Below are 25,136 nucleotides of genomic sequence, written 5' to 3'. Positions count from 1 at the left end.
TTCAATCCATTTTTACTGTACAGACACACATGCTTGGTACTTTTGAAATACATCCATAAAAACGAACTGCAGTGCTTTGAAGAAAGATGTTCATGACTTCATTCTTCCTGCACTGGCTGTCAATCAGACACTGAGCTTATGATGTATACAACCTATTGATTTTGTAAGCTTCCTTCCTGGAAGCAGCAGTTTCAGCTGAGGGGGAAAAAAAAGGCAGGACAGAAGAATGCTGTCTCTCGTTACCCATGGACTCCAAGCCAATCACTTTTGTTGCTGAGCAAACTAGCACGGCTCTGAGAGCCGCTGGAAAGTGATTAAAATTTGGCAGCAGAATGTCTAAACCACTGGCGTTTCTATAGCAATAGGGAGAGTGCAAGATGTGAAAAAGCCTGTAGCATTGCTGCCATCCTGCTGTGAACCAGAGGTATAGTGCCTCTGACTTTGGAGCTGGAAAGCCCATTTGTATAGACACCCCCTGCTTCAAACTTAACAGGTTCCATTTTAATTCTTAGGCTAACTGCAAATTAAACACTATTTTGTAATTCAGAAGATCGCATATCAGCCTGTTTTGCTTAAATATTAATACCCTTGTTTCTCATGCAATAACCACCTCTTGCCTGTATTGCCTTCAGAAAAACAGGGGGGATCCTGCAGGCAAGAGCAGCCAGTCTAAAGCTGCTGGTGGTTGCCATTGAACTCCCAAGTCTAGGCTTCCTTTTGCAGAACTGCAACTGAATTTGGGTTGAGAAATGAAAGATAAGGATAGCAGTCAAAATGATCCAATTTGGGTTGGGTTCTTAATGTCAGATTTCTAACTAGAGAGAGCTTGGTTTTCCAAGGCTGTTGAGCAGAGCAAGTGCTATCCATGAGTGCTTAATGTTTCCAGAAAAAATTAAACCAGGCTGATTTTAACTGCTGAAATACAGATTTCAAAGCATAATTATAGGCACCCAGATATGAAATCATAACCGTTTTAATCAACTTCTTGCCTTTTCTCCCCCATTTTCTCTTAGGTGGCTAAGCAATTGCAGCCTTCAGTCGTGTGGATTGGAGACACAGAAAAAATATTTTCTAAAGCAGTGCCAAAGGCTGAAGAAGAGGTGAGTTGCTCCTTTTTTTATTTCAGTGCAGATAATTTATCCTGTTGCATTACAACCAACACAAAGGAACGAGTATATTTCTTAGCTTAGCACATACCAGTGTGACCAGACCTGCCAAAGCTTGTCTCACTAGCATTTTTTTCTTTTAAGAGAGTCTTATGACTTCTTAAGAGCCCCCAAGAGGTCACATTTCTCTCCTACACCTATACTTGCTTTATTTAAAAATAGTCCAGTCACTGCTTATCAGTGCACTGAAAAGTAGAAGAGAATAATGGAGAATTTCAAAGTATGAGGCAAGAAACTAAAAGTTAAGATGAGTTTAAATTGTTCAGCTCTATTAATTTGAGAAATTGGATGGAGCCAAAGTGAACAATAAAGTAACAAGAATAAATTTCCACTGTGAAAACAAAGAGCCTATGTTAAATAGTTATGTTTACAGGTTATTTTCTTTGTGTTCCCAGGAGTCCTTATTGCCATTGCTTCCATTCCTTCCTCTCTTCTGTAGCTTCTCCACTAGAAAGAAAATTAAAACACTGCCCAATAGGCACAACAGCTCAGCCACCACAGCAGAGGACAATTCACCCAAATCCTGATTAGATTCATGCTGCTTGAAAAATATTTTTAGAGCTCCATGTGAAAGATTAAAACTTTTTTCTTGAGGTGAGTCCTGTCACCTCAAATGATGCTGTTACTTCTGTGAGGACTGTATGAGCTAATGGGTGTGCAGTGGTTGATGCCCTGTAGCAGTACCCATACCAAAAGAGAACCTTTCTTTTGGTCTCAAACCTTGACAGCAAGTGCAGATGGGGATTAAAATTAAGACTAGGGGCCAAAGATTGCCTGGAATATTCATGATCTTTGTCTGCTTTGATACCCACCAATGTGGAAAAATTTCTCATCCTGCCCACCTCAGAGTTGGAGGTATCACCTCTGTCCCTGCTATCATATCCTAAGTCTTGCAGGCATTTAACACAAGGTCTCTTGTGTTCTTAGTGGTAGTAGATGGCTCCAGGCTTAAAGTAACTCATGTCCCACATAGTTCACAGCATAACCCATATTTGGAGCCAGAGAGCATGAAACAGGAGGGACAGGCAGTGATAACTGGCAATCTGGGGAGCCTTCCTTAGGAGCACTAGAATTTTAGAGAAGATGAACTAAGCTCAGCCCTCAGAAGACACGGTGAACGGAAGTCACTTTGCTCATCCTAGTGTGACATTTCTGGCACCATGATTGAGAATCTGGTAAAAAGCAGCCTCAAGTTCTTCAAATACCCACTAGAAAAGTAGTATCTGATAGTTAAACAAATAGGGATCACCTTCACAATTCACCCCACTTTTCTCCAACTCAAGTCCACATGGTGGCTGAAATCATAACTTACCTCTTCAACAGCCCTTCTTGCTACTGACACATTTCTTTCCAAGTGGAGGAGATATTATTAGCTTTCAGGACATATCCCCGAAACATGTGTGCTATGGACACACATTGGTTTCAAAGCATAACAGGAGCTGCTGACACATAAATGCCTGCCTGGCTTAGTAGGCTTAACATGAGTGGAGTGTTTAGCTTGGTCTCTGACACTGGTTCAGTCAACTTTTAAAATTAAGATTCCTACAAGCTGAGCAATGAACACTTGTTGTTAACCAACTCTAGATCAGCGGGAATCCATTAATATAATTTGTCACCCCAAAAAATTATGTCCCAAATGCAGGGGATAAATTAGGACTTACTTTCATGAGTAAGAGGCAAAATAGGAGTCAGGCAGTTGTTCTAAAAACTCTCTGCATCTCCTGATAGAGTCAGTTTTTCCAGAAGAAGAAAGCAAGCCCAGAAAACACCATGTCTCACTTGAAGCAACTATCAGCCTATCAGTCATTTCAGCAAGATAGGATTCCTCTACCCACCCACCTCCAGACCTACAGTAATTTGATAATTCTCACTTTCCTAGTAATATTGATGTCTCAAAACTTCTTGGAGAACAATTGTGTTTCCTTTCAGTATGAAGGAAAGCTTGAAGCCTATGGGTAGCAACAGATATATAAATCATGGAGAGTAATTTATCCAGCATAAAGTGTGCTAAAAACAAAGTAAATCCACGTTTTGGTCATTACTGTGACCAGATCTCCCTGACAGAGCAAAGGTGGCAAGGTTGGCTAAAACTTCCAAGGTAGATATGTAACAAAAAGCTTGTTTAATCATCAGAGAAGGGAAATTCATTACCAAAAGCTTCCCAGCAAGGGAATAGAAAAGTTAGGATAAGAACTTGTGATTTGAAGTCATGCCCTCAGACAGCAAACATACTGTTTGGGTGCAGACAGAGCAACATCCTTTCTTTCAGAGCAAGAGAAAAGCCAGAACTTCTCCTTTGCTCCAGGGCAGATATACTGTGGTTACAAGATGTGTTCTTTGAAAGTAAGTGCAGACATCCCACTCAGGGGACCATTGGGTGTATGGGCACAACAAAGAGGGAGTGAAAAGATGGCAGCTGGCACTGAGTAATGGCCACAGGAATAGTTCATCCAAGAGTAAAAGCATGAGCTAGATGCATTGTCCTGGCAAGCCACATGCTCATGCTCCAAAGTGGGACCTAAACCCCAGTGCTAAGACATGCTCAACTCATTGTCATAATTAAGCAATTGGCAGACTTAGGAAGCTGCCTAGTATGACTATGAGAATAAAAAGAATGAAGAAACAGATGTATTGTAATTAAGACAAGTTTAGCTAGAAAATAACTGTGACTACCCCAAGACTTTGGGGATTTCTTATTGATTTACCCTCCTCTGTAGCTTTCACTCCACAGAACAGAGTTTTGTCTCCTTTCTGTCAGCTGCCTGCTACTACAGACAACAGAAAAATCAGATCACAAAGATTGTACATACAGGTGTTTATTACTGCCTCTCAGCTGAGAGGGTTTTCAGGACATAGTCTCTTCCTTATTGACATTAAGGAAGACTGATCTGAAATTGAAGCTTGAGTTTCTCAGGCAGCTGTCTACTACAGCTAAAAAAAAAAAAAAATCACAAGTTGATCTAGAGAATAAAGTTTCCGTGTGAGTGTTGGTGACTTGATGTTAAGTCTCAATCATTTCTGAAAAGAGGTTTCCAAGACTTCTCTGATTCACTATCCTAACCCAGTTATTCACTCTAGATCTTTATTAACAGTAGAGTGATACCACAGCAATTTGATTAAGCTTCTTCAACCAATATTCACTTAAACATTATCAAACATAACTATCCAGTACGAGGTTTTGTTCAATACTCATCTGTTCTGTAAATATTTGTTATAAAGTCAAATAGTAAATTATTGCAAAGAAATGAATCCTGAGTTCGAAGACCTTGTGTTCTCAGGCTAGAGCCTTATCAAGCAAGAAATCACAGAAAAAATTAGGGAGTGTATTTTTTACATGTAAACCATAGGTAGGAGTTGGTAGATCATAACCTCCAAGACCTGGGAGGATTCCCCACCAGGTTACATACTCTGGCAATTTTTGTCTGTTAAGGTCCATCAAGTACTGGGGTCCAAGCAATATTTCTTCTCAAACTGGAAATCAGAATTTCCTTCTTTAAATGAGTGGTTTCCTTCCTGTTTTTCAATAACAGGACTAACAAATTAAACAGTGAAAGACACTAGTACAAACCCACAAATACATAAGCAGAAATCAAGTGTTTAAGTGACTTTCAGAAGACAGAAGCTTTCTACTTAGGTTGAGCATCTAAGTCTACTTATACTAAATGCAACTAGACTAAGAAAGCACAAAATCCTGTTGTATATAGAATGTCTGCAACTTAACCTTATTAACTAAACTGTCAGCACTGATAACAATTCTTTCCTCCTTGTAATTGCATGTTCACACTGAAGAAGAACCCAAAACAACTGGAAAAGTTCCTCCCCAAATTCCTCAAGGCTCTGAAAGCACAGGACAGAGTGCTGCTAGTGGGAACCACCAACCGTCCCTTTGATGCTAATCTTAAACCTTTCTGCAAAGTTTACCAAAAAATTATTCTGATTCCTAGGCCTGACTACGCTTCAAGATTTGGCAAGTATTTCAAGTCATCCCGATGATTACTACTGTTTAAAATCCATGTTTATTGTTTGTTTATCCTCAAAACTGACTACAAACTCAATTCATAACCCAGGTACATCTCAATTCCTGAAAATTTAGGTAATACTGATGCAGGCTACCTGAAAGGTCGAATAATAAAAGTGGAAGTTGGGAGAAGAATTTAACATTTTTCCATGAGTTTAGTGTGCAGCCAAGTTCAGCACAAGCTGGGTTTTTTTCAGTGCACATTTTCTATTTTAAACTTTTTTTTTTTACATGGCAATTCTGAATTTGTTATTCCTATCCAGTTTCCATACTCTAAACAATACATTTCAGGGCCTCTCCATAAACAGAACCATGTCTCGAGGACTGAGTTGTCACTATCAAATTCCATTTCTGTACTTACAGATCATGAGATAAATTGTAAAGGCATCCAAGATTTTGTATGTCTAGTCTATCAGATGTTTACAGTGATAGACAGGCCCTCCCAAAGCCTAACAAATTCATTGAGTACCCCATATGCTGAGAGTCAAAGTAAGGAAAACTGTGTCTTATTAGACAAATTTACATGGCTAGAAAAAGACAGCTTACAGGAATGCAAGTTCTTTTCAAATTTGAATCATCTTGAAGTCTGCAATATCTCAGCATTGACTAAGAAATGCTCCAAATTGAGTTTAGTAATGTGAATCAATTACTACAAGAAAAAATGGTATCTTGTCCACATCCTGCGTAAGTGGCTGGTGGAAGGGCTTTTGTTCTCAAAAATATTTCCCCCCCCCCTGTGGTCTAATCACAGATATCACATGGTTTAATAGAGTTTTCTGGGTACAAAGGAGTCTGGATGTGGTGACTCATGAGCAGAAGGGCTGTTTAGGTACAATCTAAAGATAATATAGAAAAAGGTTTTGAGCTATTCAGAATGGCACCAAACACTCCCAGTTAGGACTCTCAGTGGTGTGCTTCTCCTACCAGCAGCTCCTAGCATGAATATCTCTATTGCTCACCACATCAAGGAAAACAGACTCTCTTCATGCCACTGATCTCTGATAGATCATGTCCCAGATGAATAGAGTGGTAAAGGAAACCACATTCAGTTCAGGGACCTCACTACACAATTGTACCTTGACTACAATATTGCTCTGCATTGTCATCTTATTAGAAAAATCTTACAACTGTATTGCAAAGTCCAGTTTCATGCTGCCTTTCATAGAGGGAGCCAAGGTACCAAGATGATGCGTGTTTCAGCAGGCTCGAGACAGGTTTTGACTGCCTAGCACATTGTAAATCTCTCCCACGATCAGTAATTTTCATAGTGTGGATAGGAAATGGTCTCCAAGCAAGCTAACATGTGTTTCATGTTACATTACAGCTCTGATAAATTGCTAACAGATAAGGGACATGAATAAGACCTAGAGAAAGGAGGTGATAGCAGCTGAATTTAGCTATGTTCACTTCTGGAGACTGAACTGTTACATTCTGGGATTCTCACCACTAATTTGGAGTCAAAAAAAGGGCCAGCTAAAGGGATTTCAAATGCAAACTTAAGAATGCCTGAAAAAGGTGACTCTTGACATTTTAAAGCAGATTAAACTGGTAGCTTTACTTTTTTGACATCATCCCATTTAAGATGGTGTCTGGCTTCTTCTTTAGCTCCAACCTTTCCTGAAGTTCAATGGAAACATGATCTTTACAGTACAGAGCACTCACCTTCCAATCTTGACAGTTTTCACTGCCCGACACCCAATTTGAAAACTAAAGAAATTTGTTTTGACATGAACATAACAAATATCCATAGCCATAGTGCACAGCTACCTGTCTGCTAAAACTCTCCCTTTTGTTACAAACCAAAATATTCCGATCTAGGCATGATGGAAACTGTAAACATACAATGGAAATCATTAAACTGAAAGATACACAATCCTATACTGGTTTCTTGCTATTAATCACCCAGCAAGTCAGTGCCTTGTACTATGCATGATCCTACCTGCAACAGAAGCTGTGCAGAAGTAGTGCTCACTATTGTGTGCACCAATTCCTCTTTTATGAATTAGTGAATCTACTAGTAATTATCGAGCATAGATAAAATTCAGGTGGAAGATCAGTTTGCCCGAGTGAAAAATATAGTACAAAGTCATCAATAGTTATGGACACAAATCCATAGTATCAACATTGCAATCAAAGGAGGAACAAGACAGGTTTTCTCCATTGCATGAGTGTCCCAACATCCAGTACCATTAACTTTCCACACAACATTTTCATATTACATATGAGCATTCAAACACACAATACCCAAATCACAAATTTTCTGTCTCATTCAAGAACTTTTTTAATCCCTATGCGTAACACTTCTTATTTTTTCCCAATGTTTTCATATAAGGCTTTAAAGGAAAGTATGGTGAAATGACATGAAAGTTTTACTAAGTTTCTCTGAGACAGACTGTTACATAGGATAAAACAAAAGAAGTTATTACTCCTATCTATTTTTGGAAACAAAATCTCTGGTGCTTCACAAACGTCAAGAAAACCTTTGTGTCAGAGGTTCACAGCTAAAAGATACAAACAGGTTCACCATTTAAATAACAAGCAAAATGCCAATCACAGAAATTTATGCTTGGCCTTTGCAACATGTGCCTGCATAGCTAAAAGGCTTTGGCTTCCAAACCAGACATTGAGTCCCCATAGCAGCCTTCAGTTCAGCAGGAGTAACCTGTGATTGGGGTCGCAGAAATAAAAACAGGCTGTTAATATAGGTACCTAACTCTACACACCCAAATGGGAACATTCTGGACAGGTTCTCTTTCTGGGTATGCACACAGGCATAGTTAAGTAGTTCGCTCCATTTTTCCACACATATCCACCTCACATTATGTGCCCTTAATGACTTTCTGAAAAGTACTTACTGGTAGCCAACAAATGATCACTAATGGTTTAAGAACAGACATGCCGAAAGGCCTCTATGCTACAAATCTGTAGATGAAAGAAATGGCAAACAAGAAAAATTGGAATCTTGGCTTTCCTGACTGATATCCCTTATTTTCCTTTTTCAATTTCAAAATGCAGAAAATATTTCTCCTGCTTTCCTTAATATGTGTCTTTGGCATTCTCTCATTTTCTGGGTCATGATGAACAGTGTTATGGAAACACATCATCCTGCAGAATGGTGGAGCAATCACCAACTTGCTGAACATAAGCTGCCTAGCAAAGGTGTCTGATGGTTTCACCCAGGGACACATTGTCCAGGCAGTACAAGCTGTCCTGAGCGAGCTACGCCTCCTGCAGATGACTAGGAAGCCACTGAAGACTGCCGAGTTCATGACTTCTCTGGCCAGACAGGACCCAGTGTACAAAGAGGAGGAAGAAACGTTTAAGGTGACATTAAGAGCTATGTTAACTGGCTGTCTTTCATCATCCCCTGCCATGTCCTTGCCCAGGCACATTTGATCTAGAGACCTGCTAATTCCGCTGATGGGTTGGCACATCACTATTTGAATGATGATGTATGGTCAGCAGCACCAAATACCCATCTCCCCCATTTTGAGATGTTTGGCAGCCCAAGCTGCTGGGCAGCTGGACATGCCAGGCAAATGGTCATTATTACAGGCAGCAACACGCCTGGCATACTGCTTTGCTGAATCGCCTGCCTGCACCTCACTCACCTCAACAGAGTGGCCTTCACATGCATGGATAAATTATGCAGGTGTCATTAGTACAACACATTGGTCCTTTTTCTTTCAGAGCTGACATGTTCAGCAAGGCTAGCTCTATTACCCTGAGAAGGCAAAAAACCTGGGCGTGCAGGGTCTGCAGGGTGTTCCACATAGGGATCAAGTTCTAAATCCTTATTTTAAATTATTTCAAACAAGAATTTTCCTTGAGAGTGTTTTCATTTCAGGGTTTTAAAAAAAAAAAATAGTTTCCACCTCAAATCCAGTCCATCTCCCCACCCTTAGGGCTATGAAATCCTGAAGGCAAAACCTAGTGCTTCCGAGGTACGTTACACCTACCTCAAATATACATGGATCAACCTGCAAACAGCTACTTTTTCCCCATCTAGCTCAGTAATAATTAATCTTTCTTTCCCTAGATTAGGATTATCTTTATGTAATGGTTAATTCTGCTTTCACTGTATTGCTTTTGGTTTTCCTATTGATGGGAACAGTTTACTAGGCTTAAGTACGGGTCTACGGTTTACTTACTGTGGTGACTTCAGTGTAGCTTAGGGACAGCTGAACTGTTCTTGAACTAGCTAGTGACTACAGATAGTTCAAGTCCACTACTTGAACTAGCTACACTACAGCTTAGCAGCACTGGCACACCAGAAAAATGGCACAGTGCTTGACTAAGGCACTTCAGGACTACTAAGCAGTAGTAAAAGCCTTGCCCACCAGACAAGACCACCCTGCTGGGTACCAGAGAGCTGCAGGCAGCCCACACCAGGGGCTCCAAACAGGATAGGACTTGTATGCTGAAGCCAAGAGACCCCAAAAGAGCTTTCTTCATCCCATACCCTGCCAACTTCTACCCAAACCCACTTATAAACCATCCAGTTCTCCTGGCTGAAAGGTTTCCTTGTCATTTTGCTCTTCAAATCCCCTTTGGTTTTGAATCCCCACAGCACCTCAAACAATAAACAGGATGTGGTTTCTAACAACTTTGTCCAAGTAGTCTTCCACTGCTAACCTAATGATAGTGCATATTTCTCCCAGCCCTGTTGAATACTTTCCAATTTCCATTTAGAGCCATTTGGCTCACTCAGCATAGGCAGCATTTGTGATATTTGGCAAATTACTCTTTTTTCCTCATGCTTCCTATCTAAACCAATATCTTTCCTCAGGGAAAGGCTAATGGTTCATTGTTGCAGCACAGAAAAAAAAAACCCTGTCATTCTCAGCTCCAAGTAGTAATCCATTTGTACCCTGAAACATGAGAGCTAGTATTCAGTGCAAGTTTAACTTGAAAATATTATTCCACTTACTATAAATGTGCCTGGTTTGTACAGCACGAAGTACGCAGGCAGCACTTCATTTTGAACACGGCTAAAACGATACTGTCCTCAGCGTCCCATGGCAATCATTTCCTTGCATTAATTACAGCCCTTAAGAAAGTATTTCCTTTTATCTGTTTTAGATTTGTTTCCCTTAAATGTCATGGAACCTTGCCCCAGCACCTGTAATATGGCACAGGGGAAGAGGATTGTCAAAATGGCTTCATGCATTAATTAACTCCAGTATCTCCTTTTCTTGCACAGAGGCCCCTCCTCCTGAGCCTCTAATCATTGCCATTGCTGGACCTTTTCTGTTGCTTTGCTTTGTCCTTTTTGAAGTGGGGCAGCTAAAATGCAGTATTCAAAGTGAAGATTAGCGCTGTGATGGATCTTTGATTTCTGTTCACTGGAAACATGAATCTCCCTGCTTGACGTTTATATTCTGACAGTGTTCCAAAATGAATATAAATAATGCAAAATTTGTGATAATGTGATTTCTTCATTCAATTCACTCAAATTTCTGCCCCAATTATACCTCTACATTTAAATTATAAATTATTGCACCAGTGTGATCGATACAAATCCTTACACAGAAGTAACAGTAGTCCTAGAGGAGCAAAGAGCAGTCCCACTAACACGCTAGTTCTACCTGGCAGTGACTGGTACAAAATACTTAAAATATGTAGTAAAATCCCATACCAAGGACTGCAGACATTATTCCTCCAACAAGCAAACATTTTAACTGATCAGTCACATCCCCTGTTCAGATGCTAGTCCATTAGTGATAAATCTACTTTTATTTTAACCGTACCTGAGGAGCTGGCTTCATTAATCCCACAATAGCAGTTCCACTAGCTAAAGAGTCAAAAGCAGCCATTGTCACATGCCAACAGGCAGGTTAATTTTGTGCATTGAAATATATGCACAAAGAAATGGGAAGAGAAGAGGAGACATCACAAGTGACTCAGCTCCTCCTGCCACATGCAGCAGAGTCCTTTGTCAGCGACTTGGAGAAGGCAATGAGATGACCTCCCCAGTCTGCACCCACCAAACAATGCTTTCCACCCTACCCAGCAAGCTGTTGGTGGGGTGGTGGTATTCCTTTCATCTTCCACTTAAGTTCTGGAGAACGCTGTACCCAGAACAACAAAGCTGGGGGGAAAATGGAATTTCTATGGCCTATCACACATGGAAAGACAGAGACATTGCTTGTTTGCTAGCCACTTCTGGGGAAGTCAACTCCTCCCCGAGACAACAGTCACAACCATCACCTTGTCTTTCCCATCCCACACAGGTGAAGTACCAGAAACAGACATCTGCAGACCTCTCCCTGCCCTATCTATGTCTGTTCTCCCTGACACAGCATAGCAATAGCTTGGCCCAAGACCATCTTTAGGACAATAAGGGCCAATTGCCCAGGCCACTGTACTGAAAGCCCAGGGGTTCCTCCCAAACAACTCTCATGACACCATCTAGATGTGGATGCATGAGAGGTTGCATGATGTCTTAGTCAGTGGAGTTGGGGTTCGTGGAGGAGGAGTGCTCAGCTAATTCAGGCAGTTAGAGGAGACATCACAGTGTTAGAGCTGGACATTTGACAGCTGTCAGACTTCATTTCCCTGGTGACAGTATTTAATCTGCAAGACAAGAGATCCAAAGAAGGTGCCTGTCATCAGCCCCTTTCCAGGACCCAGAGGAAGCCTTTAAGCAGCATGACACCAAGAAAGACGGTCCAGGGCCAGGAGAGAAACATCAAGGGTTTTTCTTCCATTTTTCTTCCCTGTACAAATCCAATACCTCTTCTCCCAACTACTTCTCTTGCTGCTGCCTGTCTGTAACACATACTGGGAAACTGTACAAGGCAAATTCCTAGGGGTAGCCTTACCAGGCTCAAGCTGGGGGCAGCATTTTGTATGGATCATATGGAAAAGGCAGACTTTACAGAATGCCACATTGGTAGGAAGGTTGAAGACAACGGGGGCCCAAGTGAAGGGCAGAGGAGACACAGTTGTGACATTAAATACTGGTCTGTGGTCAGAGGAAAGACATTCATTCCTGAGGCAGTGCATGGATGAATATGGTCAAGAAGGAAGGCATTTTATCAATCATGTCAACACCTAGTGGCATTTTAATCTCTGGTGTAGTCAGGACTTTGTTGATAAAGGTTCCTCTATGTATATATGGGGAAAGACTAATTCCTACAGACTATGAACTTTAAAGCATTGCCTTCTCCTTCACTTTGCATTATTTTCACATGGTCTAGAACTGCCTTGTTGACATTACAGTCCAGGAGCTTGGCAAGTTTGCAGAGCAACTATACCAAAATCATTTACAAGTCACAGGACTGTGAACAGGCATCTGAAAGCAATAAACAGATTTTTAATGTTCAGGGTTTGTTTTACTTCTTACACTCTCTTTGAAATAAAAACTGTCTGGATTGATTTGCAGAGCCATGAGAAGTATATGCTTTGTCTGTTGCCAAGTTTAAGACCAGAGGGAGTTTGGACAAGAGCTATATACCTCAGAAATAGGGTTGATCGTAGAAGTTCTAACATTTCCATAACTATAGCAACACAAATGGCCCAGCTAAGTATTCCTGTTAATGAGACACAGTTCAAGCAAGCAATTGCTATACTTCTTGTTATAATAATGTCCTCAAGAGATCTAAGGATTTCATTTCTGCTTCTCCACAAGGCAGCCAGGATTTTAAGAGGTTTGGTTTTTATAAGGAATGCTCCATCATACCAGTAAAAAATTTAAGTGTTCTTTAAGTTTTATTAAAACATATACATGCTTTTTGATTCTCCAGGCTTGGTATGCCAAGACACCACTGGGTAGAGCACGAATCAGAGCACTAGAAGGCAGTAAGAAAGCAGGAAAAGGAAAAACAAATAAAGGAAAAGGGAAAAACTAACTTCCTCAAGAATTTTGCATCTGTCAATACCTGTCACAGCTCTACTTCACTGAAAAGGAGATGATGTTAGGAAAGCAGACACATCAGAACAACACACCCCGATTTATAGGTATTCCAGGAAAGAGAATTCCTTTCTGAATAAATTTTTTAAAGTTTAAAAAAAATCAGATGAGACATCAATGTGACATGTAGCTCTCAGAGGATAAAGAGTTAATGACCACTGACTTGCTCAAGCATTATTTATTCTAAGAGATTTTAGGGGGCAGAAGGGTTCATTACTCAGGACTGTAACATGCCATCAACTTTTAGGCTATACTCATTTATTTCAGCAAGTAACTCTCCTTAAAAATTGATGTCACATTAATGTCTTTCATTACTTTAATATCCTATATGCTTTATAAAACTAACTGCTTTATATATCTGTAGGTCTAATGTGTTACAGTTCTCAATAAAACTATTACAGCTATAAAGACTGCTTTTTAATTGGGATGGATTATAAGTCACTTAATGCAATCTACCACAAGCTGAATATTTACACAGCCACATGAGGACCAGCACTGTTTCACCTTTTGGTGCCTTATGAACAAATTCATATACATGGATGTCAGCAGAAAACATTAATAAGCAGAACAGAAGCAAAAGCAAAGCAGTCAGGTGGTGTTCATTTTGGTGGATGTCCTGAGAATCTGCTTTGCAATAAAAAACAATGCCGAGTTACCTTGTTTGCACAAATAGCAATGTATCTGTTACTTAAAAAACCCATATGTAACAGAACAGCAGGTGCAATGGCAACCTGAAATAGGCCTGTTGAGCTTTCTAAAAGGTTGTTTCATGCTGCGTTAAACCCAATCCACCTAGACCTGCTTCAGCTTCTTCTAAACAGGAGCTTGCAGGACTGGATTTAAGTAGCCCACTGGTGGAAGTCTCCCCCATCACATTCAGACCCACACATGAAGCTCTGTAAGATGTAGCCTGTGGGATCACAGTAGCTGTTTTCATGTGGTTGAGCAGCAAAACGTGAAATTCTATGGCAGGAATGTCTCACTTGGAGACAGATTTCCTGGTCTTGTGCTTTGATGTAATATCTCCTACTCAATAGAGCGCATTAGGCCTGACATCCAAATATCACAAATAGCAAGTGCAGGGAACTAGGTGTTCACAGAAACACAATGCACCAAGTAGCCCATGATAGCATTTGATAGTTGAGAGGCAAATAATCTTGTTTGCTCACCAATCAGCAGTTTTGGGGGCAAGGTATTTATAAACAGTGGTTAGAACACCCTAAAGCTTTGGGACATCCTACCTGACACTGATGGAACCAGCACCACCTTTATGTCAAGTACAGGATCTCATTCACTGGGGTCTAATTCACAGTTAAGAGCCACAAATACCTATTTTCACCTCCAACTGCAACATACCTGTGTTGACCTGACATAGGTAACTCACAATACCTATTGAGCTGGAAACTCAAGGCACACCATCCCCAAGGAGTCACAGGTCCTCTTTATGCCTTCGCTATAGACAGGCAGGGAGGTACAAGGAGGGCCGCATTGCTGTAGAAAGCTGCTCAGTTTCCCCCAACACAAACCAGGCCAACTTGCCTTTGGCTGAGGGTAGGCACATCACGTGTACTCTACCAGTTACAATTCACACCAGGTATGGCACTGCTCACTGCTTAAGATCTTGCCGATACATCTTCTATGTAAAAGGAAACAATCACATTTTAAAACATTTCTGCATCTTTGTACTATCCCAACTCCTCACTCCCCCTGCTAGAGCAGAGTTATTTCACCAAAAATATGGCAGCAAGTGACTTGCAGAAAATGCACTTTTACCTGGTTGGTTGGTACACAACATGCTTTAGGACAGAAACCCTGCAGAAAGAAAAGCTCACCCAAAAATCTGCTTGAGCAGATGCTCTAATAAAGCTTTCTGGGAAGGGGATCATATTGACCGTCTCCCACTCCCAAGAAGAAATCCAATATACAAAGACGCTCATGGAAACAACAAAGTCTGAAGAAAAGCCCAGAAAGATTCCTGCAGGCAACTAACTGCACAATAGCTCAAACAATCATAGCATTAAGCACAGCAGAGGGAACTGGATGGCTCTGGTTAATAAAGTGAATTTTCTCCTAGAGGGAAGAACATGCTGCAATACTATCACAGCACATATGATAGTGCCACCCCAAATTGATATTTTTGTGGTCCTCTTTGGCTGGATTTTGCTGCCTAGTACAGGGCTCCCCTGGATTCCAGCCTTCCAACTTGGTGACTGCACCTCCAGCCCTGCCAAGGGGATCCAAATGACAGGAGAGGAAATGCTTGCTACATCTCCTCTGTGCAACACCTCAGGACATCTCTGGTGTACACAAGTCCTTCCCTCAGCCATCTCAGCAGTAATCCGGCTGCTGGAGCCTTGTCATGACCCACACAAGGCACCCTGTGCGTATGAGCTGCCAGCCCCTGCATTTAATCACTTGCAGCAGAGCAGCTACAAACTTTAGCTTGCTTTTCTTTATTCATTCTTTGTGGGTGCTTGCTTGCGGCAGGCCGCTGGCTTCACAAATTTGGCAGCACATCCCAGTTAAAAGAGGGTTTCTTCAACTTCATCCTTGGTGAGAAGAGGCAGAACGCTCCAAATAGGTGGCAGGGTTTGTGTTAAAAACCTCATCTCTGCTCTCATCTGCAGGAAAACTAATTTGGATAATTCTGTCCTCAATCTTGCCGACAGTGGAATACTCCTCTCCACAACAGGTTTGACAGCAGAACATGATGTGATGAAAAGACCGCATTTAGGTTGGACGTAAGCAAGCCCATTAACTAATATTTCAGCAGGTTCAATGCAATCTCAATAGCAAAGTAACACCCTGACTGGCAACATCCATCTCCAGGGCACGACTCCGACCCCATGCAGAAAGGATGCGTGAACCTCTCACTGTCCCAGGTGCACTTGGCAGGGCAGAAGCCTGTGGTTTTTCTCCAGTATTCACCAGTTTATGGGAAAACAGCACTGGGGTAATTTAGGTGTAGCTTATAATGATGGCTACTTTCAGTGAGAACTGCATTTCTTTTTTCCCCCATGGGGATCTGGGAGCCACAGCTGGTGTATCTACAAACAGCTCCGTGGGTGCAGTGAGGTGACAGAAAAGCAATAAAGGAGACAAACTCTGCCCTGTATAGCTGTCAAGCCCTCACTCTCCTTTAGTTAGTCCTCTTGGGAGGGAAGAATGAGGAGCAATTTTAACAATATTTATAACAATTATTACAGAGAGTGCAGCTACTTGAAAATGAAGCTGTCGCATCAAGCAGAGCCAACAGAGTAATTTCAGTGTCCATGGCTGAACTATTCAATTAAGTGGCCCTGGCTGGATCTCCAATGCCCATCCTACTGTAAGGCTAATAGTTCTCTCAAGAAATGCCCAGATAGAGCATCTCTACCCAGAGATCTTCCACCACAGGAAGAAAAAATAATAAAAAATTGTGGCTTTGCTAAGCCCAGATGCAGGGCAATTGCACTCTGCTTTCCAGCTGCAGCAATCTCAAAGTCTGATGAGGGAGGAAAATCCCCTTTGCTACTCCCTGTCCCCTACTTAGTTTCCAGCAATAGGTGAGTTTTGGGTGATGGCAGAGAGGCCATGTTGCTTTGACTCCTGGTGTGGCAGTGGGAGGTAATCCAGCAGCACCAGCAAAGTTGAGAAAGAAGCTGTCATGCTCATTTATATGTGTAAGTGATCTAGAGAATTATCGGCTAAATTATTTAAATGTCCCATTACTATTAAATTACTGGGCATTCATTGTAAGAACAGTCATAATACAGTAACTAATTTGGTATTAATGTGAATGTCAGCGTTTCATTGCAGTTATTTTGTACTTCATCATAAGATAATTTACCAATAAATTAATTGGCTTAATTGCTTCCTCCAAACCCAGGAGAACTACATATGACATGACTTTTAAAAAGTGCTCATACTTGCTCCCCATATTTCTGCTTTAACCACACCAAGCAGGAACCCTGCTTTGAAACACTGGGGAGGAACAGCTGAGAAAGAGGGAGCAAGATGTGACTTCACTTTCCCAGAGGCAGTAAAGTCTTGGCATAACCCTGCCCTGTGGATTTTAATGTGCTTTAAATATAGCCCGAGACCACACTTGGAGCAGGAGCCCCAGGTTCAGTGTCAGCTTTGCAGGGTCCTGCGTGGTGGGCAAGGAGTACAGCCCCAGCACTCAGCCTCCATCCAAGCACCTGTGAGCCATTCTTGCCCACCTTCCTGTTGTACAGATTCCCCACATTACCTTCACCTCCCAAAAATACCAGTAACCTCCAATCCCCATCAGCTGGGCATCAGCCAAACAAGCCAGAGCAGAGACTCAAACTGAAGCTGACAGTCCTACTCCAGTTGGAAGTAAGTTGCTACCAATTTGCCACAAGGCAAAAACGTGCCGTAATCAGGATTCCAGGTATGTAGCAGATACCCTGCCTCAGACATGTCTGCCAATTGATTTAAACCCTATCGATAAGCTTGAGAAACACAAGCAGTTTACCATAGCACTTGAGTAAGAAACCAAAACCAAGCAGCACCTTAAGTCGTGAGGCATCACCTCCACCCTGCACTATGGCACCCAGGGAAGAGCCCTCCAGTCCCTCTGCAGACCCCAGGCACCATCCCTGTTGGCATCCCTTCAGGAGAAGCATCTGCCTCCCGGCAGCGAGCTCTCAGGGATGCTGATGCTGACTGAAGGCAGCCCCAACCCCACACAGCCAGGCAGGAGGGCTGTGTCCTCGCACCGAGGAGGAAGGAAAAACAGCCCTCGCGAGGTAGAAAGGCAGCAGCCGCCATGAAGTCATGCTTTCACAATGTGCCTCGGGTATTATTAGGTCCCTGGCTTATGTCAAGCTCTCGGGTTATGCTGCTGTGGCCAAAGCCCTTTAATCAGACACTGTAACTCCTGTTAAAGCAGTGCCAGCCCCTGTCTCTGGTCCCTGCCAATTTTGCATGAGCTGTTTTGCCTTGCTAGCTTGTACTGATTTAGAGATAGGGTTATTGGGAGTGCCACTGCCTTCCTGAAAGCAGACTCCTCCAGCATTGACATTTTTACAACCAGCCCTGAAGCTCTCTGGCAACCACAGTGAGTCTCCCAGAGCTCCCACCCCTCAGTTCCCCAGGAGCACAGGAAAAGTTTACTGTTATTTTCAAGAGATAGAAAAAGGCTCTGTTGAGAGCACAGTGGAAGGACAGCTATTTTCTCCAGTTTCTTGGGTTAAATATGTTTTAATAAATTAACAGGGCTCTTTTGCAAAGCGCTGGGAACAGATTGCACTGGACTCAGCACTCTGACACATGCTCTTTCACCATCAGGGAGAGATCAGCCCAACTGCAAAACGCTGATAAACCTTTATTTATGATAATCTGCCCTGGTCCTGGGCAGTGTGTATCACGCCAGGCTGGCAAACACTCAGACTCCAGGTGGGAGCAACCCAAGGGAATAATACATCTCCTTCCAGCACACCCTGGCCAGAGACAAGTATCAACCATGTGGCACCTGTTGTAGCTTATTGTCTAAGTTACTATTGGAATTAAAAAACAATCTGACATTTCTCAGCAAAACCCTCCAAATCTGGTAACACAAAGTGAAGCTGACTGTTCTATTAACTCCCATCCTGCATCAGCAATTTTCTAAAGTGTGGAAACATTATAATTGACTTTTCTGCTAGTAGCAAAATGTCATTTTTTCTCAATACTTCCTAAGTCAGTAATGCATTTCAAAAGCCTCCAATGCCACTACCACAACAGGACTTACAAATTAGCACATTTTTAGCTTTTCATTAAACACAATACCAAAAAATTCTCATCATATTAGGGTTTCTCTCCTCATTATTGAAAGTACTGCGACTTTGGAACTTCGCGCAGCAAATTATAATGCACTCAGCCTGGGTCCATTGTAAATCGGGGCTTCAAAAAAGGTGTCACGTAGTCGGGCCCTCTTTAAGCACTGAAAATATTGGAGTCTATTTGAAAACGCCTCATGTAGTCTCTCACTAGCCTTGCAAATCATCACAGCACCGGGTAGAGCTTCCTTTTATTTTTTGCCTCATGGCATCAAGCCATTTCTATTCCGACCAGAAAAAAAGGATTATTTCTTGCTGGGATTTCAAAAAAAAAACCCCTACACCTAAGATAACAAGCTGCATAAAATCCCCAAATCATTTAGGGCTCTTGTTCAGTTTTGCACAGAATCCGTGGGGCTGTCCTCTTCAAAGGAGAGGGGGTTTCTCCAGCCAGACCCCCAGCTCGCTGCCCTGGGATGCCCCCGGCCGACAATGCTTTTCAGAGGCCGCTGCTGAAACACCGCCGTGTTGCAATCAAAGGCACAGTGCCTACGCAGCTCCAGCTAATTCCCCAGCTCCGCGCTGAAAGGCCGCTACCCCAGGAGGACACTGCAGAAGAGGGATCGTTTCTTTTGCAGAGCAAACAAGCACCAGCCCATTTTCATGTGCCGTTGCCTCCTGCAAAAAGCACCAAACGCAGCCTCGGTTGACCTTTGGCATTACAGCCCTTGGCTGGAGTCTCCTTTCTTGGTGAAGGAGGGAAAATAACAGGGAATGTGCCAGCATGGGAGCAGGGAGAGGCTCACACCCTGCTCCTGAATCCCCCTGAAACCAGGTGCCATCCCAGGGCAGAGCCTGGCAGTGCCCTGCCCCCACCTGCCCAGAAGCCTTAAGGCAAAGAATGGGAAATACAAAATCCCTACACTTTCCCATTTTCCTAGTCCTCTGAAAAAAAGGCTAAACACATCCCTACCCTCCTCTGCACAACTTCAAACACCACCAACACTGTGCAGTTTCCCATAGGTGAGACGCCCCTCTCCTTAAAAGCATTCATGCTTTAAGTTGCTCAAACTAGCAAGAAAGTCATTGTTAACAAGGCAACTAAATGCACTGAGAAGCAAAGGGGAAGAGAAGCATGAAATGAGACTGTTTGCTTCTCAGGAGGACAGCTACAAACCAGCAGCAAGGTAAACTGCACTTCTTAACATCCTCTTCCAGTTCCCTTACTTTAGGCTTCTATCCTGCCTCAGTTTCCCCAACAGGGAAAAGGCAACCAGAAGTGACACAAGGCAAGGATTGGTACAGACACAGGGAAAGTTGAAGGACATCTCACAGCACAGGCAACAGCAGCACCAAAGCCCAAAATATACAACAGAGAGTGAGGAACTGGAATGAGGAGGACCTGCAGGGAGAGCCAGATACCAACGTCATGAAAAAAAACAACACAAAGAACTCACCTTCTCTCCCTTGAAGGGTCACAACTTCTGCACAGATAAAGCTGGTGTGTGGCCACCAGGAAGGAAAAGGACTGCAAGCACTGCTTTGTCTATCATCACCCAAGAAACCACACAAAACCCACAGCCAACCAACAAACCCTAAGGAGCTCAGGGGCTAAGGGTTTTATCTGACTCAGTGGATCACCTGCAAATGGGAATCCCACACCACCTGCTGCCCTCACAGCAAGAGAAACTCCTCTGCTGCTGCAGCAGGCTATTAGCAAAGCTGATGGGGACTACAGCTCATTCTCCTCCAGCCGTTTTCTCTAGCAGGCGTCCAGGATGAGGTCCTAGTGTTCACATCAAACTGTCACTGCATCTCATCACGATCTAGCGCTGGGTTGAGCCTTTTCTAGAGGTTTCCTTCCAAAGGTGCACTTTGGGAGCAAAAATCATTTTGATGACAGCAATGAGCATGCGGGTCCTGAGTGCATGGGACAAGGGGGTGTGAGGATCTCTGCCAGGTCCTTGCTGACCCATTGACCCACTCATGAAAAGAAGGAAAAGGCACCGTGATGAATGGCCATGTGTGGAGCTGCCACACAGGGCAGGGACGGGCATGGCAGGGGTATAGGACCTCCTCTACCTGCAGTCCCTCCTCCTCCCCTGTGCTCTGCATCTCCCTCCAGCCCTTGTCCTGCCTGGGATCCGCAGCATGGGCTGGTGGGAGAGGGTTGATCTTGGACTGGTTGGGGGTTTTCCCATTCTCCCAGATGAAAGCAGTTCAAGTCTGGGATCAAATCAGCCTGCTCCAGCCACCTCCAGCAGCATTTCCATCCACATTTCAAGGCAATAAACTCTTACAGAAGAGGACCAGAGCTGCTGATTTTCAGTTCCAGGTACATAATTTTTTTTTTGTTCCAGCTCCTGGCACCCTGAGTCATAGAAGGAGAAGCCACCACACCTGACCACAAAAGGGCTCCTTAATGGAGTGGAACTTTGACTTTCTAGGTGAAAATAACATCAAAACCCAGGAAGAATAAAGGATGGAGGGGAAAGAGGAAAAACACTAAGAAAGACTACTTGGAGAGCAAAGGAAAATCTAAGCATCGGCCATTAAGACTGGATACAGTGTGTTGGGCCAAGCCCTAGTGAAAGCTTGGCAAAGGTTAAGGGTTGGGTGCAATCCTGTCCTCTCATTAGGAGTAATTGGAGCAGTGAATAGACTGGAGGATTAGCAGGAGGAGATGGAAATCATGCAAATGAGCCCTTTGGCCAGCAAAACCAATAGCCCCACTCAGCACAGAGTTTGGATAAATTACACCCGTAATTGCTCTAATTAAAGGTGCACTCAGACAGCTCCACCCCAAATGCCACCACTCAGCTCCCACAAAGCCTGTCAGGACAGCCCCTTAAGGAGTGGGTGATGGGCAGGGAGAATCCAAAAATACATCAGGACAGCCTGAAATTTGGAGTCTCGGTGGCTTTGTTTCAAAGCCTGATGGAAGCCTGTGCTGGCATGGTGGCCCCTCATCCCACCACCCACATTAGCCTAAAAAGAACCCAGTGGGGAGCAACTCCTTCTCTCCCATTGGGGTGGGTTGGAGGGGCCACACATGTGGGCACACCATGGTGCCAGGTCATGGCCCAGAAACCTGCCCCATGCTTACATCATCATCTCCAGCCCACCCAGGAGATGCTTCCCTCCATCTCTGACTGCCTCGAGCAAGGTCTGGCCCTGAACCAGCATTTCGTTTTAGACTTACAAAACCATCCCCACTCCATCACCAAGATAAAGCTCCCAATTTTAGGATGTCCCTGACCTGCCGGTGATGTGCCACCCCTCCGGCAGGTGACACATCCCTCTCCACCTGCTAACAAAGCCCCTCACAGAGGGATGTCATGGAGGGGGGCAGCCCAAAGCCCCAGCCCCCTGCATTGCCCTCCCAAGCCACCCTCCTTGTTCAGCAAGGAAGCTCCCTGGCGTCGTGGCTCAAGGAGGGCAGGGGATGTGGTGGCGGGGGTGACGTGCTGACAGCTTGTCCTGCCAGGCACTGCCGGTGTGAAAAATAGTCCAGGTGCCACGCCTGGGCCCTGAGAACCGTCTGCTTTGTCCCACCACAACAGCAACCTGTAATTTCCGAGGCGGTGTTTCCAGCCTGTACCCCACAAGTGATGGGAAGCGGGGGCAGGAATGAAGGCAAAGCCGAGCAGGCAAACCAGATGGCTCTCTCGTTAAAGTGCAGCTGCGCCAAGGAGAGGTCGTAGCCGTAATGAATCGGGCTGAGTCCCCACTAATTAACGCTGACAAGCAAAGTTCAGATGTGTCCACTGGTAAGGAATAAATCAATCCCCCAGAAATGGATACAGTCAGTGAGGGATAGTTTAGTTTGTTCTTCTGTGTCCCAGAGGGCAAGCAATTATCTCCATAACTTTCTAGTTAGGGTGCACTTGGGAAACACATCTTCCGATTCATAAATACCTTCCTTCCACAGCTACGTTACACTTTCAGGTGTCAAAAGCTGGTTTTGCTCAGGAGCAGAACAGCACGAGACAGCATGAAACAATGGCTTGTTGAAGTTTATGGTGCCATCCAGCACCTCTGTTTCTACCTCCTGTACATTTCAGCAAAGAAAAGCCTGTTGGATGGCCGTGATGTTCCTGGTGGACATCCAGCTAGGGAATAGGGTGAAGCTGCTTCAGTTTTCCTGAGTTTGGGGATAAGGACTGGGGCTTGAGTCCTTGAGATCCAGTGCTGGATCCTCACCCTGCCCCAGCAGCTGTGAGAGAACATTGGCTGCAGCACTGGCTAAACTGCGAGCAAACCCGCACTGTGGGGATGTTAAACCTTCCCCTCAGCCTCAGCTCACCAACAAAAATGCCTGGGTGATGCCGGTAGCATTTCTGAGGGTGCACAGAGCCATTGCCACCTTGTGCTGCCTTATGATCCTCTTCAGTCAAACAAGATATTTGATCTGTTCTTCCATCCCACCCTGTTATGCAGGATGACATTATTTCATGTGTCTCCCTTCCTCCTCTTTTTTCACCAGACCCAGGCAAACTGAAAATGAAAACCATGCTCTGGTGCCATTAAACAGCCAGTGAAGCCCAATGCCCTGCTGAACCCTGTAGTCTCAAAACTTTAATTGCAGGAACAAACTTTTTTTTCCTGACCACTCAAGAGATGCTTCTTGGGTTTGTGCTCTGAAAGACAGTGTCACGGTTGGTGGCTTCTCTTGGGGAAGTCCTCCAGGATGGCTGCTCTCCTGTCCTTCCCCATTGCACACAACCTTAACAGAAGAAAACTTTCCCTGCTTTTCAGAAGAGGGTTTGTTGTAAAAGAAGTTCCTTTTCAGCATCTCCTTCATCACTGGCTGCTTCTCTGCTCGTAAATCCTCCCAGGTGTAACCAGAGAAGGACTGGTGGGTTTTATAGCCATTGTATGTACTCAGGTGCTTACGTTGCAGCCTTGGGGCATCAAAGTTTGAGGTGGACATTAAAAAAGAGGGGTTATGAGGCAAAACCAGCTTTCATTTGGGGAGGGACCAGCCCTTGCAATGCTCACGTTGAGTTAAAACCTTTTGGGCATGACCCTTGAACCATCACTACCTGGAAATTACAGTTTTGCCATACGTGGTTGGCCATATGCCTTCTAAAAGAAACAGGTGACAAAAGGGAAAAAATGCAGGGAGGAACTCGAGGCCTCCCCCCCCCCCAGTCTAAGGCAAACAGAGCTGAAAGCTTCATGTCTGCACCCGCTCGTGCCACTCACCAAGAGCCTTTGGCAGCCCAGAGCAACAGAGGCTCCGCAGTCCAGAGCCTTCCTCTGCCGAAGGGGCTCTAATACTTTAGGGTAAAGGAAAAAAAAAAAACAAAAAAACTCGACCACAATCTTTACAGCCCACAAACCAGCAACCTCAAGGGTGATTGCTAAAAATAACCCTGTCCTCCTTGCAGCCCGAGACGAGGGGCAAGCTGCTAATTAGCAAATGCCATCAACCATCTTCGTGCTGTAAGGGGGCCATGTGATGGAGGGTCAGTCTGAGATGGTTTTCCAGGCTGGCACTCAGGGTGACATTTCATGAGTGCATTACTGAGGGGTTAAATAATTGGTAGGGCTCCTCTTCGCCTTTAAAAGAGGATGTGCACCAGGATTGAATTCCCAGGGGATAATTAAGAGACCTGCCATTCTTCAGGGGAGGGGAGGAGAAGGGAACCCTAGTATTTTTAGTTAAACTAAGAGCTGTAGTTTTTTTATTCCTATAAACGACGGAAAAAGGGGGGGAAAAGGAAAGCACTTCACGGTCATGAGAACTGGAAAGGTTTTTTGGGGTTTTTTTATTGAATTGAATTATTTATATTTGACAGAGAAGGGCCACTATAAACCAGCGTAGCACAGAATACCTTTCTATATTATATAGAGCTGTTAAAGGGAAATGTTTCGGCACTATTTAAATATTATCTAATTTCCAATAAAAACTGGACAAAATCAATGCAGCCTCAGGATGAGTTTATATTTCACCGGGCGGCAGTTTTTAAAGGAGAGCTGGACTCTCAGCAGCAGCTCAGCTGGCTCTACTCACGCAATTGCACCTGTGAAAGTTTTTGCGGGGTTGCAAAGCGTGACACACACACACCCCCCACACACACCCCCCCGCCCCGAACACAGAGACACATGTGTCTTCATGGGCGTTAATCCTGCAGTCTGGCCCCTTCCCTCAGCCACCAGCCACATCACTGGGCAGCGCTGTCACATGGAAGTGGGGGGGGAGTGCTGAAAATATAAACGTGGGGATGTTTCGGCGGCAGGTTGGCTGTTTGCAAGGTGACACCTGG

General features: G+C 43.8%; 1 protein-coding gene across 1 annotated transcript in view; it reads left to right on the top strand.

Annotated features, from left to right (window-relative positions):
- Positions 1–13,493, top strand: part of DRC11 (dynein regulatory complex subunit 11) — a 110,674-nt gene extending 97,181 nt beyond the window's left edge. Inside the window, exons 16-19 of the mRNA XM_074910269.1 lie at positions 1,014–1,100; positions 4,956–5,133; positions 8,270–8,508; positions 12,933–13,493. Of these exons, the coding sequence (XP_074766370.1) occupies positions 1,014–1,100; positions 4,956–5,133; positions 8,270–8,508; positions 12,933–13,037 (609 nt within the window). The 3' untranslated portion in view covers positions 13,038–13,493. The remainder of the gene's footprint in view (positions 1–1,013; positions 1,101–4,955; positions 5,134–8,269; positions 8,509–12,932) is intronic.
- The last annotated feature ends 11,643 nt before the right edge of the window (positions 13,494–25,136 follow it).

The sequence above is a fragment of the Athene noctua genome, chromosome 7 (assembly GCF_965140245.1).
Source record: "Athene noctua chromosome 7, bAthNoc1.hap1.1, whole genome shotgun sequence".
NCBI lineage: Eukaryota > Metazoa > Chordata > Aves > Strigiformes > Strigidae > Athene > Athene noctua.
The sequence above is the reverse complement of the archived record's forward strand: the minus strand, read 5'-3'. Positions and strand labels throughout refer to the sequence as shown.